This window comes from Lytechinus variegatus, chromosome 10 (genome assembly GCF_018143015.1).
Source record: "Lytechinus variegatus isolate NC3 chromosome 10, Lvar_3.0, whole genome shotgun sequence".
NCBI lineage: Eukaryota > Metazoa > Echinodermata > Echinoidea > Temnopleuroida > Toxopneustidae > Lytechinus > Lytechinus variegatus.
The window spans coordinates 23,430,791-23,448,393 of record NC_054749.1 but is presented as its reverse complement, the minus strand read 5'-3'; the positions used below and the strand labels follow the sequence as shown (position 1 = coordinate 23,448,393).

Genomic DNA, 17,603 nt, shown 5'->3' with positions numbered 1-17,603 from the left:
ACTGTAGGTTTGAATTTATCGGGGCTCGTTAATAAATGAATGCTGGTCCCACAACTTATGTTTTCTAAAATACATTCTTCTTGTTTAAAAGTAACTGCAGGCCTACTTCATTTATTTGAATTTCGAAAGCACCCCTATTATTTTTAATCAGATATCTTACACTGTGCATTTCGTTATTTAAAATGATAATTTTTGTTATTGTTGTTGTTGTTGTTTATATGCCTAAAGACGTGTATGTCAAGAGGGAATCGTTTGATTTATCATTAGGACATTTCTTTTCTTTTTTAGTCACCTATAGTCATAGTTTTTTTATCTTTTATATTTGATTTTTTTTCTTCGTACCCATCATCAGAACTGTGAGAATCATGACTTAAGTGGAAATTCGTTGATTGGCGAATGGTTTCTTGATATAGGCCGTGTAGCCCTCAAATCAATTCCTTAAACGAATACTCTAAATTGATGAAACATAAATTCAAACAAAGTGATAGCGAAACATTTTGATATTTTGTTAAGTAAAATATACTTTTGTTCGAAATACCCTCGGGCTTTTTTCCTAAATGGATTTTAAAGACAACTTTAATTTTTAGTGTTTTCTATTGAGTATACGCCTATGCGCGGATGAAATTGTGTAGGCCTATAATTGGGCTTCAAACGCATGGAAATAAGATGAGTCTACTACTACATGATATTACGAAGGCAGATGATCAATACATGATGACTATGATAGTATATATTGGAATATTAACTAATGTAGAATTACCACTGTTTTTTGTTCCGTTCTCTACACGTCGCTTTGCTTTGTAAATGCCCTTTAGGACGTGACGTCAGCCTTGTGTTTATTATGGGATATGCTTATGAGCGACATACGACACACAACGCGTGTTGCCTCTATTGAAGGAGCGAAGGAAAAAATGTGTGGTATATTGTGTGTGTATTGAACTGGTCGACCATGTGAGAGCTGAGCAGGCGATATTATTGCTATACAGAAAAAAAGAGGCACGAGCCTCCGCGCCAAGATGTACTCGCTGCATGTGTGCTCAACTGAGTTCTGTGTTATAAAAAAAGGCCAGAGCCCAAAGCATTGAAACGTATGACGGGTTTATTGTAATTACATAGAACTCTATTACGACCACGGGAAGGATCTGGAGAAGATTTTAGTCCAAGAACTGCTCTGGGCTTGCTTATAAGAGCACTTAGAGTTTAGCACTAACGAACACGATAGAATCAGACTTTGTAGACCACGATTGGGTAGTTCCAGAAGCAATGGAAGAAGAAGAACAACTAGACGGCGACCAGCAAGTTTTCGCAGCCGAAGAGTTAAAACAGAAGCGAGTGAGAAAGGTAGTTAATCACTTGAATTATTGAACTATATAAAGCCAGTTCCTCGCTCATCTCTAGGAAATTTCGCCAAACGGTTTTCATTTAATTAATTCCTGTTTAACTTTATGACGAGATCCGAGTGATGAGGTCTTTTAAGAACTTTAAGTAGTGGCCGTGCATGCATTTATACTCGAAATCCGAATAGTTTAAACATGTTTTCTTTTCGTCTAATTTACAGGGGAAAGTCGAATACTTGGTAAAATGGAAAGGATGGACACCAAAGTAAGTATAGACTATCCATTCACTATCTTCTTTTTTTTCTTTCTTTCTTTCTTTTTTTATTTCTTGCCTTTCTTTAATTCTTTTTTCTTTTATTCTTGATATCTTTTTTTCTTGCCTTTCTTTCTTTCTATTATTCTTATTTTTTGTTTCTTTCATTCTCTTTCTTTCTTTCTTTTATTCTTTATTTCTTCTCTTTCTTGCTTGCAGTTCTTTCTTTCTATTATTCTTTATTTCTTTCTTTCATTATTTATTTCTTTCTGTCTTTCTTTCTTTCTATCTTTCTCATCTTTCTTTATTTATTTCTTTCTTTCTGTCTTTCTTTCTATCTACTTTTCTATCTTTCTTTCTATTATTCTTCATTTATTTCTTTCCTTCTTACCTTCTTTCTTTCTTTCCTTTTTTTAAATCTGATTATTGATTTTCATTCAAGTTGGCGACGAAATTTCCCCTGTATCTTAAGTTTCTCTTTTTCACATGTTCGACTTGTGTTTCTATCCTTTATATCAAAGACACGAAGTGTTCTAATGATGGATGTTACTTTTCTTTCAGACACAATACTTGGGAACCAGAAGAAAACATACTTGATGAACGACTCGTCCGCCTTTTCGAATCCAGGTTAGTATTCGCCATTCCTATTCAACAACAAGTATTTTTCAGGGGGCGGGCCTTTGAAAGTTCGGTAGACACAAAAACCTCGGTTTTCTTGAAAAGTGATAAAAAATCATCTTTTCAAGATTAAACACAGCGGAGAGGTAATTTTTACAGCAAGTTGTCACGTTAATGGTAGTCAGATTTTCTTATAATACTCAAATGTTTTCTTTTCCTTACGAGTTCTGCCATAATAATAGGCCTATGTGATTTGTTAATTAAAAAAAGAACATTATAGGCAAAGCTTTATTCAGTAGTATAGGCCTATATAGGCTATACTTGTTAAATGAAGTAATCTAACCATTTGCTCCAAGATAAAAGGCCTACTTGACCTCAAAATAATTATGAAAACTGAATTTATTTCGGTAAAAAAACTAATTGAATATACGGGAGAACTCCAAATATTAATCTGTAACGCATCACCATTTTTGGATGAGCAAAATCAGAAAGACTTTATTGTACTATTTTATTTTATCCGTAAAGATGATAATGTTTTTCATTAGACATTAATTATTCATTATATTTTTTTCCAGAGTTGAAAAGAAAACATCTCCACAACAAGCACAAAAACCAGGCAGAAAACCGGGAAGAAGAAAGGTGAGTCAAGGGACAGTTCCAAGGGCATTTATTTATTCATTTATTAATTTTTGTTAATTTAAGTTTTGATTTATGGAAGATAAAACTCTTGAAGAATATTTTACGAATTTGAGCTAGTTTGCAAACATTTTAATTAAAAGAAAACAAAATCATGCACGGAAAGTGACTATTTGGCGGGAAAGTGACTATTTGGCGGGAAATTAAGTTCGGAAAATCTTTTAAGCCGGGTTTTAAGAAATTATCTGCATGCTTGCTTTACGGTTTTATCAATGTCGGTATCTAGAAAAATGTCTTTTTTTTTTCTATTAGCGATGTTCGGCAATGGTCATTTAGATTTCTTTTTTTAATGCAGTTGCATAATCGAATGCAATTATTGACTAGAATATTATGCGCGTATACATTTTTTTTAATTAATGGTTTTATGTTTTGTTTATTATTTTTGTTTTAAATCAGTGGTAGGACTATACATTTTTGTTCAGGTAGATTATCATGCATAAAGTGATTTTGTAACGACTTTCTGTGGAAGTTATTTCGGTTACACCCCAATACAATTATCGTAAAGCATTTTTTTTAATCGACGCAATCTTATTTTTAAAATCAAATTGTATTTAACTAAAAACCAGACAAGTCAAAATGGAGCACAACAATCATTATCTTTTATTTTAAAGTGTATGAATATATTTCTGTAGATTTTAGAGAATCCGGATATTTTTTGCTAGGAAAACATAACTTAAAGGACAAGCCCACCCCAACAAAAACTTGATTTGAATAAAAAGAGAAAAATTCAAAAAGTATAACACTGAAAATGTCATCAAAATCGGATGTAAAATAAGAAAGTTATGGCATTTCAAAGTTTCGCTTATTTTCAACAAAATAGTTATATGAACGAGCCAGTTACATGCAAATGAGAGAGTTGATGACATCACTCACTCACTATTTCTTTTGTATTTTATTATATGAAATATGAAATATTGTTATTTTCTCGTCATTGTCATGTGTAATGAAGTTTCATTCCTCTCTGAACACGTGGAATTTCATTATTTTAACATTTTGTGCTTCAGGCAAGGAGGTCCTAATCGTCAAAATACGTAAAAATTGAAATATTGTATAATTCAAACAATAAAAAACAAAAGAAATAGTGAGTGAGTGACATCATCGACTCTCTCATTTGAATGTAACTGGCTCGTTCATATATCTATTTTGTTGAAAATAAGCGAAACTTTGAAATGTCATAACTTTCTTATTTTACATCCGATTTTGATTAAATTTTCAGCATTGTGCTTGTCTGATTTTTCTCTATTGATTCAAATCAACATTTTTCTGAGGTGGACTTGACCTTTAAGTGTAGTTATATTTAAGAAAATTGTATATGTTTTATCGGAATGCTATTCTTGATATGATTTTGATTTTATTGTTTTCTTCTGCATTCATGTCATTCGTATGATACATTTTCCATAACATAACAAACATAATATATTAAAAACTGTTTTTGGCACGAATCATAGAAAAAAAATGATAACAGAATATAATTCTATATAAATGATATGAAATACCAAATTATAACAAACACAGTTTGCAGGAGAAGGATTGCCATCATAAGCAGATTGCTTGAAAGACAGAATAACCCCGTATGATTTATGATATTTTCGTTACAGAATTCAATTAAAATTAATTTGAATTGAGCAGTGACCAGAAACAAAGAAGCATAATAATCAGCATTTTTCAATTATATCAAAATTACCTTATACTTCATAAATGCACTGATAAATTTCTGTAAATAAAAAAATTAAAGATAATCGAGTATTGTTGCCCGGAGCAATGACCCTATAACATACTTTCAAAATTCAATTAAAACATTTGATTCTTGGTTTGTATCTGACTGCTCTCGAATGGTGTTTTGTCATTCGACGTGGTGTTTTAATGATTTTAATAACTGATATGCATTTTGAATTTAACACTTTTGTACTTCACAGCATGGACCTATATAGGTCCATGTTCACAGTAAGCAAAAATTTTATACATCGCTATTCACCCTTACAGTAGTTTAACAGTGTTTTAACAACTATGCTTAATTTATCAAAAATTTGAATTTGTTTTAAGATTTTAAAAACTTTGTAAAACTGTTTAAACAACTACTGTAAGTTTCATAGAGTAAACAAAGTTGTATAAAAATTCTAAGCGGTGTTTTACCGTGTTTTCTCTAAATTTCAAGGATTTAAAATTAATGTCAGATCGGCTGTGAAGAGTGACCAGCCAAACATTGGATTTATATTTAATTCTTGCCGATTTGAATTCAACCCATGTGGTTTTGAAGAAGATTTGAATTTAAATATTTTTAGATTTAAATGTCAATCCTTAGGATTCAAATTGAATCAAATGTTTGGATGTTCACTAGCCGATCTGGATTTATTTTAATTCCTTGAAATTTAGTGTGTACCTAAATCAATTAAGTTCACTATGAAAAATTATGGTCGAAAGCAACCAAATAATTGTTGATAGGTCCTAATAAATAATTTCAGGGTTTTTCTAAGTCAGACTTGTACATTGTGATATATGATTTTTTTAAAATCTCTTTATGAGTGTGTCAAACGAACAAAAACGAAAAACCTTAACATTGATTGTGACATACGGGACTATTGCTCAGAACGAAGATTGCTGAAGTCACGGTTGTAATGCTTTGTGAAGGGATACTGCTCCTGATTTTAAAGATGAACTCGTCAAGATAGGGTAATCTGAAAAGGAGAAGATGATGACTTTTCAAGAGGTGACCATTATTCGGCCACTAAAATTAGCTTTGATCAGTTACCAATATGTATGTATAATGCCAGTTGTTTGAGTTCAACATTTTATTGAAAATAAATACAAAAAAGGTAATTTGATTTGACTGTAACATGAATTTTGACAGTTTCATTCGATATGCTAAAGTAGAAAAATTTAAGAAACAACACGCTCTATAGGTTAAATACAAATCGTTGAAAATAAGAGGTGCAAATTGTTGCAGAAACTATATTGATTTTTATTTTGGTCGTGTATTATGTAGATAAATGAACGGGCAACGAGTACAATATATAATGTGTTTCCAAGATCTGGTGGATTTTTAGTATTATAAAAAGTCCAATGCCAAAAGGGGATGGCGTTCGTTATCAGGAAGGTTTGACAATTCGAAGATTAGCTATTTCGAAACGCGAAAACTTCAAAGATGTTCGTTAATCCGAATGATTATTTGTGGCATTATTTTGATGGTTGAATCGAAAAGAAAAAAAAAGGATTTTGTTATCCCGAAGGTTGGTTGATTCGGCAAAAAAACAAAACTTGTTATTCCGAATGCTCGATTGTCCGAAAATGACATGAGATTTGTCACTACAAAGCAAATAATTAACCATAATATTACTAACCTTACTTCAGTTTTTGGACTATCGAACCTTCTAAATAACGAACCTTATTTCATTTTGAAAAACCAACCTTCGGAATATCAAAATTATTTCACTTTCGGAATACAAACAAAAAATATTCGTTGTATAATAACAGAAGTTCAATACCTGTTTATTACAATTAAATTCAAATGTTTTCTCCTTCACCTCGAAAATTGAAAAAAAAAAAAACAATGAAGCAGACAGAAAAGTAAAACTAAAGCGTTTGCTTTTTCATTGTTTTAATATTCATCCAATATGTGTTTTTAGTCTATATCAGTTGTTATACTGATGAATGGCAAGTTAATGGTTTATTTTTCTTGATTAAAGCATAAATGCTTTATAATTTGTGAATGGATGGAAAGCGAATGAAATATAGTTGAATAATTTAGTCTCCTAGTAAGCATGACCAAGGGGGTACTCACACTTGATTAGAAATAAAATATATTTGGATAACATGACTTATTCATTTCTATTCGTTCAGTGTTTGAAAATAAAATGAACAAGTGTAAGATATACCAAATTGGAAACAATGTTATTTAGAAGTGTGTATAGGGTTTTGTTATTACTGTATTTCGACAGACGTTGTATTTAGTATTAGAACAAAAGAGCATAATACTGATATTACTAGTCTTAAAGCATTTAAATTTGAATATATTTGATGTTTACAAAAAAGGGACCAGGTTGATTTTGAAAAACCTGTAATCAATAATTTAGGGTGAATAATACCCCAATTAGACAATATTGGCATTGATTTGGGTAGGCCTAAATTCGCCTAAAAATATAGTTTATGAGAAATATCAAATTTTCAGAAGTAAACAAATTAAGAACACTTCAATTGCTTTTTAATTTAATCTGCCTTGTATACATGTATATTCCTCAGTATCTTTCCAAAAAAGCTTTCCAAAGTTAATTCGAAAAACTTTAAAAGATCATGTTTTAGTGCAAGCAAACGAACGTCTTATATCTCAGAAGCAATTGCTTGGTCCAAGTATTTTTTTTCTCACAAGCCATAGATCTATGAAAAAAGGGCCTTTCCAATTGTATCATCTTTCAATCATAGTCGTTGATTCGTTGTTAATTTGCGCATGGACCTGTATACAAATATCAGTGGTTGGCCGATTGCGGGGCACAGCTTGCTTCCGAATGTACCTTGAATTAGATTAAAGCGAGTGGAGCGAGCTATAAAAGTGGTATTTCTAAGAAATAAATTAATAAATACAAATTTAACATTGAAAATAAAGAAAATCTTGATGCATTTTTCAACGACTTCCATGACTTAAATGTCCAGGCTGTATTTTTTTATTTGTATATAAATAAATAGAGTAAAAATTCACAGAGCAAAATGCTGACAATTTCATCAAAATCGGATAACAAATAAGGAAATTATTGAATTTTAAAGTTTATAGATATTTTGTGAAAATAGTCATATGCACATCGTCATGAATATCCATTAGTTGGGCTGATGAAGTCACATCTCCACTTTCCTTTTTCTTATGTTATTACATGACATCATAAATGTTTCATTTGTTCATACATGTGTAAATGATGTGTCTCCATTATGATGAAATAAGTTGCGGCAATAAATATCTAATGCAACTAATCAGTTGTCAATCCAATTGTTTTAGTTCTCGGAAGAAAATTTTTGAATAAACCTAATTTCATAAAATAAACAAAAGAACAAGTGGGGATATGACATCTTCAGCCCACCTTATGAATATTCATAAAGACATGCCTAGAAATGCAAATCATTGAAATTCAATATTTTGTTATTTGTTATCCGATCTTGATCAAATTTTCAGCATTTTGCTTTGTGAATTTTGCTCTATTTATTGAGATATAAATATCTCCAGCCTGGACCATCCCTTTAAATGTCCAGATTTTCCTGCTTTCTGAATTAGCCTCATGAACATGACTGCTAAACTGCCATCCTTTATAGAGATCTCTGTATCACGCAAGCGAATTGAGCGAACGAGGAGAAAATATTTGTGGCAGGAGTGTTAGAATTCATCACAATTAAATACACCATACCTTTTAAAAATATGATGCATCATCTAAACACTGAATTTGATCTTTGATTTTTTTAATCCATCTGTGACTCATACATCGTCATGAGATAATCTTTAACAGTCGAATATCTCACTGCCTACACAGGAACAACTAATCGTTAATTGCGTTTTATTGGGCAAAGTTGAGCCCATTCTACGAAATTTAAGACTGCAACCAGTTTAGGGGGACGTGTTTAATATTGTGCCCCACCCTCAAAATAGGTGACACATACCAACAACCCTTCAGTATTTATATTTTTTTTTTACTTCAACTTTTCTTCTGTCAGTAAATACTGTTCCGGGATACTGTCCTCTGTTCTGTAGACAGAAATATGGATATCTTGACAGATATCCTGCCTCAAAAACATCAGGGGCCCGTCTTACGAAAAGTTGCGATTGATCCAATTCATCGCAACTATGGAAAGCCAGCAAAGCCATCATATAAAACGCATGTTTGTTCAAAAAAATTCTAGATATGAATGAGATCCATAAATTAATTAATTTCTTGACAATTTGGTGTGTTCTCCTTTGTTAACAATTGACATTCTGTAAATTTCCTGCAGAAAAAAATTATGACATTGATGGATTTCCATAGAGTTACGATTGATTGGATCAATCATAACTCTTTGTAAGACGGGGTCCAGCAAGGGTAGAGGGTGTTGGTGGTCCAGAATTGAAGGGGCGAGCTACGTTGATGCAGTCCATGGTCAGTGATATGATGAATGCAATGGACTGTATTCCTCATCATTAAAATGACACGGACTGCCATTAACAGATGTCATAATGGAGGTATTTGACTTACTGACGAAAACGTCATTATTAAAACAAATACTGGAGTAGCATGGGACCAGCAATAAATTTAATTGTAGTTTACATTAAACACAGATGGGATGCTGATGCCGTCTTTACATTTAGTGAAAATAAAATTTGTATTTCTTTTCTAAAAATGCTTCTAACCTGAAGTATGAATTATACCTCTGCAAAAATGGTTATATATTGATAACAGAGTTACCGGGTCATTTACTCATTTCACTCCGGTTTTAAACGCCTTCACCTGTATAAGTGCTATTAAAACACCTTTGGTTGTAACTTCTTCAATGATAATTATGTTCACTATGGTGCAACTTTAACATCTTAGGGTGTGAGGTAACACCGTCTGGTGTAAGTTATAATACCCCAGATTTGGTAGTATGAAGTAGCATAGGCCTACAAAAGGAAGGAACATAATTCATAAAACTACAAAAAAGTGTGCATGTATTGAATCTAAATCATTGAACATTACTAAAGAATTGGATACGGTATTATGAAATGTATTAAATAACATAACTTGATGGGATAATGTGAGCTTTGAAGGTTTGCATGATGGTAAGACTCGATGATAAGATTTGCGGTAACACCATGTAAGTTATACCTTGGTCACATTTGCTCTACGGCGGCCGTACGGCGAGTCGAAAACAGCCGTTTTATTAATTTTAATTCAAACCACCTATATGTAGTTCGTACAAACAATGTTAAAACGGCTGTTTTCGACTTGCCGTATGGCCGCCGTAGAACAAATGTGACCAAGGTAGCAATGAAAAGAACTGTTGATTATCTTTCTGACAATAGTTCTTAAAGGAACTATTAATTTAGGCGTCAGGAGATAAGATAAGCAACTTGAAAAAAGAAAAATATGGAAAATACAAAAATTAGTCAATGAATGAAACCCTTTCTTTATAAATTGGAAAAGTCAATTATTATATCAATATTTATATGAAAAAGTATTTTATAGAGTAATAACTTTATAGAATAAAGTACTGCATTTGTAAAAGTTTTTATCTTTATCTTTATAATGAATGTAAATGACATTGATATATTTAGTGTATTATAAACATAACTACATCAAGATAAAAACATTTGCGTAAAAATAAAAGATTTATCATAGATTCTACATTATTGATTGATTTCCACAGGCCATGAAGATGCGTGATGTACCAACGTTTAAATCTCTTTAATTACGTTAGAACTGATTGAAGCAAATAAATCGAAATCTGTGATTAATGACACGAACAATTTTATTTAATCCTTTAATACGATTATTCAAAGTGGCATGACAGTGATTACGTAACGAATTTGAAATGATCCAACGATGCTTTCACAAAATTGTTAATGACATATTTCTTTTGGAAAACATCCTGCCTTTCAACATTTTTTTGAATTAGTATTATTATGTTGATGTTGTATAATAATCGCTTACATCGGCTTAACAACCAGACAATCTGTTTTTTTTTTCAGGGGTGTGCTTCCTATATGGTGTTAAACATATACGCAGCACCCCCGGCAAAAATCTGGGAGGGGGGGTGGGGGCCGGGGGTGACTGCTTCAGCACCCCGATTCCCAGGGCCATGGCTGTTTAAAATTTTAACAATAAAGGATGATTAAAGAAAACTTGGTCAATTGTGGTCTAAATATTACTCCAGAGTTAATTTTGGTGAACTCTCAATTGACTGATAATAGTTTCGCTCAGTTTTAACCAACATGCTTTTTGCAGTGCATAACAAATCAGTCCATGCTGTCGGTATAACCTTTCTTCCACGGAATGAATGTTCACATACCTTTCTGGTTTTTCTAGATCTGAACTGTTGGTATGGTCAGGTTTAGCCCAGTTTCCGTTTCGTCAGGGGTTGCTATTAGATTATAAGCGTTTTAGAAAATAAGATCAAACTTCATATAATTGAGGGTAGCATATAAAAGACACAGATTTAGCGGGCGTATCCTTCACAGGCTTCATTGTTTTTAGTGATTATCTTCTTGATTATCATTGCATAGATTTGAGAAACAGGTAGTTGTTTCATAAAGCTGTTCGTAAGTTAATAGCGACTTGAGAACGACTGGTGAACCTTTCTTACCCGCTGAACTCTAGAGTAATATTTAGACCACAACTGACCAAGTTTTCTTTAATGAACAAATGAACATATAATTTATAATTTATTTATAACATATAATTCTTAAACTTACGTAAAACATTATGAAACGGCTCCAGGGATCCAATAGTTATGATTAATGGGACCTGATTACAAAAGAGTATATATACTTACGACAAAGATGAGTTTAACAGTGCGGGAGATACATTAGCTGATCTCTGATGCCTTGGTGCTCTTTGGCATGTGAAAGTTGTGCGAATGCTGGAATGTCCAAAATGTCAGTCCTGCATTATTATCCTCCAAACATGCCAAAAGATGGACAGACTTGGCACCTATTGGAAACCTTTTCTTTTTTTCAAGGTTTTTGGCGAATTTCCTTAGGTAATATTTGAATGCTAGAGTTTGACCAGTTTTCACAAACATTCGATCTTTCACAAATCTCATAGTGATTAGTGCCTATACTTTTACTAATAATATCGCCGTGATTGTGTATTAGAATTAGTTCCAACTACATGAACTAGATCCATATGAAATTGATTTAAGAAAATAAATTTGAACGTTTGAAGGACTAAATTTAAGGTGATTTGTCATAATTATAATGTAGGGTAAATCACAGACATATTCGTAATTTGTTAATGGTATAGGGAGCCTACTAGCATAATGCATGTAGTGGCAATTTTGACACCAGTTTCTCTTGTATTCATATATTTTTTCTACACAGTCGACTACCGATGTCGTTGAAGTTCTCAGCATGCCCAGATCCCCTGGACGATCGTCAGGACGACCTCCCATGTTCCGCTCTCGTGGTCGTGGTCGTGGTAGAGGTCGAGGTAGAGGTCGTGGAAGTGCCATTGTACTGGGTGGTGGTAATCGTATCAGCACTCTTGGACGCGGTCGAGGACGAGTAGGACGGATTGGGCGAGGGCGTGGACGAGGAGGGCACAACTTGAAGAGAACGGAGAGTCTTCCCGAGGGTGTTACATCGTTCCCCGTGGTCGGACAGAGTCCTAGGGTCGACGTCAATTCAAACTCCACCTCGTTCTTCTTCAAAGACGATATGCTCAACACGAGTAATAATGAGGATGGCGACGATGAAGACGAGGATGAAGTGGATGGTGACGAGGAAGAGGAAATGGAAGAGGAGTATCCCCGTTTTGATTCTGTAACCGAAACAGAGGATGACATCATTAACCCTGAATCACCTACTATTGATGTCGAATCACTTACAACAGATATTAGCTCTTCTGTTTCGACTCAAGAAGTGGTTCCGAGCGAGGAATTTATTCCAACTGTTCAACCTCCCCCGAAGAAGATGGCTAGGAAAGCACCGAAAGAACCGTCAAAAGCCTCTGGTAAGAAATCAAAAGAAGGTAAACGTGACTTTGAACACAATTTGAGTGAGTTTGCCGCCAAGCCTAGCCCGCCCCCACTGCCAGCATCAGCCAGCCTGTGGAAGCCCAGACAGTCGCTGTTGCCAGCGGGAGAGGTCCTCATAACGGACGTTACTGCTTCCGATGTTACCATAACGGTGAGAGAATGCTGCACCAGCCAAGGCTTTTTCCGGGAGCCTAAACCCAAAGTCGAAGGTACATCCACCACATCCGCTAATGGCAATGTCAATTCGAAGGATGCATTGACGAGTTCGTTGCCAGTATCCACAACGAGTTCGACGACAAACATCGACGGCGAAGTCACTACTCCAAGAGATAGTCCTGACGTGGTGACGAGTATGGACGTGGACGTTAAATTGGAGAGCAATGGCCCATTGGAAGCCGACACACCCTCTTTTGAAATTTCCAACACGTAATTTTTACAAATTTTCACCCGTTTGAAGAGAACTTAAGGGACATATGGGACTTTGCTAGAAATTGCCTTCAACATTTTCTTGGAATATAGTTTTGCGAGGGGAAAGAAGTGCCATATATGATTTCATGGAGATACTGCTAATGAACATTCTGTGCTGATTTAATAATCATTCGTCTGACTCGTAGGAGCTCAGTGATTTGTTATGTTTTCCTACATTGTGTTTTAGTCTAGATAAGGATGCATGAACATGATGAATACTGTTTAACAAATAATTTTCAAATAATTATTTATTCACACTATTATGAAGGAAAGAAAGGAATAAGGCCAGTCATTTAATGCAGAAAAGGAATGTATTTCAGGAAGAATATTTAATTCAGAATTAGTCACGTTATTTCATGTCATAATCGAGAAGCCTCGGTGAATTTACTTTATGAAACATGACTTAAAAAGAATGATGATTGATGACTCCATTGATTTTAGAATTACGTCTCTATAAAGTGAAGATGTCTCCTCAACACGTGGAAATTCAAAATTTAATTTGGTACTGGAGATATCAAGCATTAAATATTCTTATTTATATATCTGTGTTTTATTACTCATAATGATACTTCCATTAGCGATTTAATACCTGTCTATTAAAAAGTCATGGAGAAAAAACAGAACCTGTTCAATTAAAAATGAAATTGTAATGCCAGAGAAAAGAGGTTTCCCAAAATATTGCAAGGATGTAATATAGGACTTGTTTTCCCATAATTAGTTACCCAGAATTTTCTGAAGGAATGAAAAATAAAAACTTAGTTCATGAAGATTTTTTTTACAAAGAATGTATTTTCTTTTGAGGAAAATCAGTGATTGAACATAATAATGCAAAAGATGATCAGGGTTCCATTAAAAATTACAAGATATGTATTTTTCTTTTACATTTTGGACTCAAACAACTCATACTTATGGTCAAATCATTATATTCATTTTGATTAAACGTGTTATTACGAAACCTATGAGAATTCGGCCAACTATCATCCATTTGCCCTGCCGGACAAACGCATCCAAGCTTCATAATTATGATTCATCATGATTATAGTTATCCTATGAATTAACAAAATATGAATTAATTCAAAATATGATATTGCGACTAAAATGATAATGGTAATAATAATAATAATACAAACTATGAATAATAATAATGATAGTGATATTAATGATGATACTAGTTATGATGATGGAAATAGTGATGATAATAACAATAATGATGATAATAATAACGTAAGGAAATAATAATAATAATGCAACAAGAAACGCCATCGCTACAGGGTGAAATACGTACAATGTATGAAACTTAAAGGACAAGTCCACCCCAACGAAAAGTTGATTTGAATAAAAAGAGAAAAATCCAACAAGCACAACACTGAAAATTTCATAAAAATCGGATGTAAAATAAGAAAGTTATGACATTTTAAAGTTTCGCTTGATTTCACAAAACAGTTATATGCACATCTTGCTTGGCTGTTCTGCAAATGAGGAGACTATGACGTCATCCATTCACTATTTCTTTTATGTTTTATTATATGAAATATGAAATATTCTAATTTTCTCCTCATTGTCAAGTGATACAACGATTAATTCTTCCCTGAACATGTGGAATTAGCATTGTTTAATACCATATGGTTCAGTCAAGTTGGTCCTTAATGTCAAATCTATAAAAAGGAAATATTGTATAATTCAAACAATAAAAACAAACGAAATAGTGAGTGATGGACATTATCGACTGACTCACCTAGTTGTGCATATCACTGTTTTGTGAAAAATAAGCGAAACTTAAAAATGTCATAACTTTCTTATTTTACATCCGATTTTAATGAAATTTTCAGCACTATGCTAGTTTGATTTTTCTCTATTTATTCAAGTCAACATTTTCCTGGGGTGGAATTGACCTTTAAATTTGATAGAACAATTTTATTTAACGTTTATGTCAAAAACCCCCTAAATAAAGGAAATATCGAATTGTATTTCCCCAGTCGAAAGAAAAATATGTTGTATAACGATGACATAATGTACACATCTATTCTCTTTATTACGTCCATATAATATGAGACATTGATCTCCAAGGGGTTTTTAGTCATCATTTCACATTATACTACACAATTATTTGATCGGCATGCCCTTATTGAAATTTTATAGAAGTTAAGATTTCACTCGAATAAGTTTGGATGTTGCAAATGTTATCGTATATTTATTTTCTTATATGTTTTCATTTCAAATCGTTGTGTAATTATTTCATTTGGATTTAGAATAAGATTGCTCAAGTATAATATTCAGAATCCAATTTCAAAAGCGCGATAAATATTGAAAGATTCAAATACAACATGTGAATAAGTCATAAGCTTTACCAGAATTCCACAAAATCATTGGGTTATCAAATTAATTAGCAGTTTAATGCACAACACATGTGAAATAGAAAGAGTTCAATATGGAATGTTCTCTCTTTCAAGATTCGTGATTCGTGAATATAGGCCTACATTTCATTTCAATCTAATTTAATTTAATTTATTTAAAAACGTCATTGCATTCACAGTTTTCACATTGGAGCATATCGTCTCAGAACTGTTTTAACCTCAGTATATAACGCTTTAAAAAACACTGCTAACAATAATATTATGAACAGGTGTTTTTGTAAGTTGTAAAACAGAGTTTTGCCTTTGTAACAGCATTGTTCAAGTGTTAATATTCATTGTGTGTTGAACATTGCCGTTTGAATTTTAAAACATTTCGTTTAAACTTTTTTTAACTCCAAAGAACAACAGTTTAAACTGGGCTTTGTTACTGCTGTGCACTTGGTTTGAGTATAATTTTTGTAACAATCCTGTTTTTAACACCTCTTTAAGCAGTCATTCAAATTTCCACACATGCATGTTTATAACGTGGAACAAAGTTTTATTGTCAGCATTAAATGTCTATACATGTGTCAAATTCCCCATGTACACAACTCAAATACTGCAGAAAATACTGTTTTAGTTTATAATTAGCTTCGCTATACCAGACTCCCTATAGTGCTTGAAGAAAAAATGAAAATGCCCTTGTAAAAATGTCATAGTTGTAACTGCAGAATCCCTGTCTGTAGTATTTCATGAACACTTGCCCTTTTCCCCCTTTAGGGACGCGACCAACCCCCCCCCTCCCCCCTCTCAACCCGCGCCACCCAAACATCGAATCTCTGTTCAATAAGGACTGCTATAAAGCACTATATATCGTCGGGATTGACAATGAAATATTGATTTTCCAAATGTTATGCACAGTATAACAGAAAAGGTGGTCTTTGAAAATTGAGATTTTTGAAAGGCTAACCAGACACGTAGAGATTATGAAGTGCATTTAGACGTCCACTCGAAAGATGATGATTGATTAATAATATATTTCATTACACATTTTCTACAGTAAAATTACAAAGTAAGGAGAAAAATATTGCAGCATAATGAAGTGAATAGATGCATGATGCTTCCATTAAAAATGTCAAAATTTTAAATGTTAGAGCAGCAATCTGTTTTCTATAGGAAAACGAACATTAAAAATCTACAAATATTTTAATATGTAGTTTGTATATTCCTTACGTAAGTGAACGTAGAATATTTTGATAAGGTTCCCGGATTAAATGTTCATGTAATTTCTCATTTTATTGATAAAGTTTTTTTTATATAAAAAGAGAATTTATTACTTGGATAAATGAATTGAAATCAATATAATGTTCGACTATAGCATCTGGCTATTTAGTTGGAATGGATAAAAGTTGAATGATAGATGGAAGTACTTGTACTTGAATTGGTATATGGAATAATATGGTATACTGTTTGAATGTGTTAAAATAAGGGTATTTGAACAAACCAATCACCCATAATTTTGATTATGTTGGTAAAATCAACCATTATTTGAAATATCAATTAGTTCGAGTAAATGTATGTAAATGAAGCGGAACCTCAAAACTTTGACAAGGTTACTAAATTCGAATACTGTTCTTGTACAAATCTAAATAAAGCATAATAAGCATAGTGATATTTATTTGACTGAATTGACAAACTGGACGAGGTGTCATCACCTAATTTACATTGGGTGATTTCAAGTACGGTGTTGACCTTTTGGTGTTAGGTCAATTTTTACACGATTATAACGCCAAACATAAAATGAAGATGGTCCAGAAAAGTAAGTCACTAGTTGTTGAGGTGTCAATAATGTGATCTGGATCAGTTTGCAAACTATGGAGAAGTTTTGGAGCCAGGGGAAGCAATCCAAATTTCAACACCAACACCAAGGCCAACACCGGACTTGAAATCACCCATTGATTGCTTTTCACTTATTTATTATGAGCTTATACGTGCTACTCTTAATGAATGTTCTGTTCTTGCCTGGTTGGTATAAATTCCTTTGTTTATTTTATCGAGTGAAATTGAAAATTTTCATGAAATTTGAGGTTAACTTGTAGTTATTTGCCCTATTGTCTGTTAATTCAAGTCGAGTCGTATTTATGGATTCTTTTCTTCAATGTTTCTAATGAAATAAATTTTCTTTTTTTTCTGGGAGGATTCTTTACACGATTGATT

The 17,603-nt window shown here is 32.9% G+C and overlaps 1 protein-coding gene across 1 annotated transcript; it reads left to right on the top strand.

The window, feature by feature from the left end:
- The first annotated feature begins 907 nt into the window (after positions 1–907).
- Positions 908–14,146, top strand: LOC121422884 (polycomb group protein Pc-like). Its single transcript, XM_041618114.1, has 5 exons — positions 908–1,341; positions 1,559–1,602; positions 2,152–2,217; positions 2,784–2,847; positions 11,930–14,146. Exons 1-5 carry the CDS (start codon positions 1,264–1,266, stop codon positions 13,013–13,015), a joined length of 1,338 nt encoding a protein of 445 aa, XP_041474048.1. The 5' UTR covers positions 908–1,263; the 3' UTR covers positions 13,016–14,146.
- The last annotated feature ends 3,457 nt before the right edge of the window (positions 14,147–17,603 follow it).

What these genes read in the sequence shown, in the direction of transcription:
- LOC121422884 (XM_041618114.1), top strand. Translation starts at nt 1,264, where the DNA reads ATGGAAGAAGAAGAACAACTAGACGGCGACCAGCAAGTTTTCGCAGCC. An exon ending in TGGAAAGGATGGACACCAAA is followed by an intron (nt 1,603 to 2,151) that starts GTAAGTATAGAC and finishes CTTTTCTTTCAG; the next exon opens with ACACAATACTTGGGAACCAG. An exon ending in GAAAACCGGGAAGAAGAAAG is followed by an intron (nt 2,848 to 11,929) that starts GTGAGTCAAGGG and finishes TTTTCTACACAG; the next exon opens with TCGACTACCGATGTCGTTGA.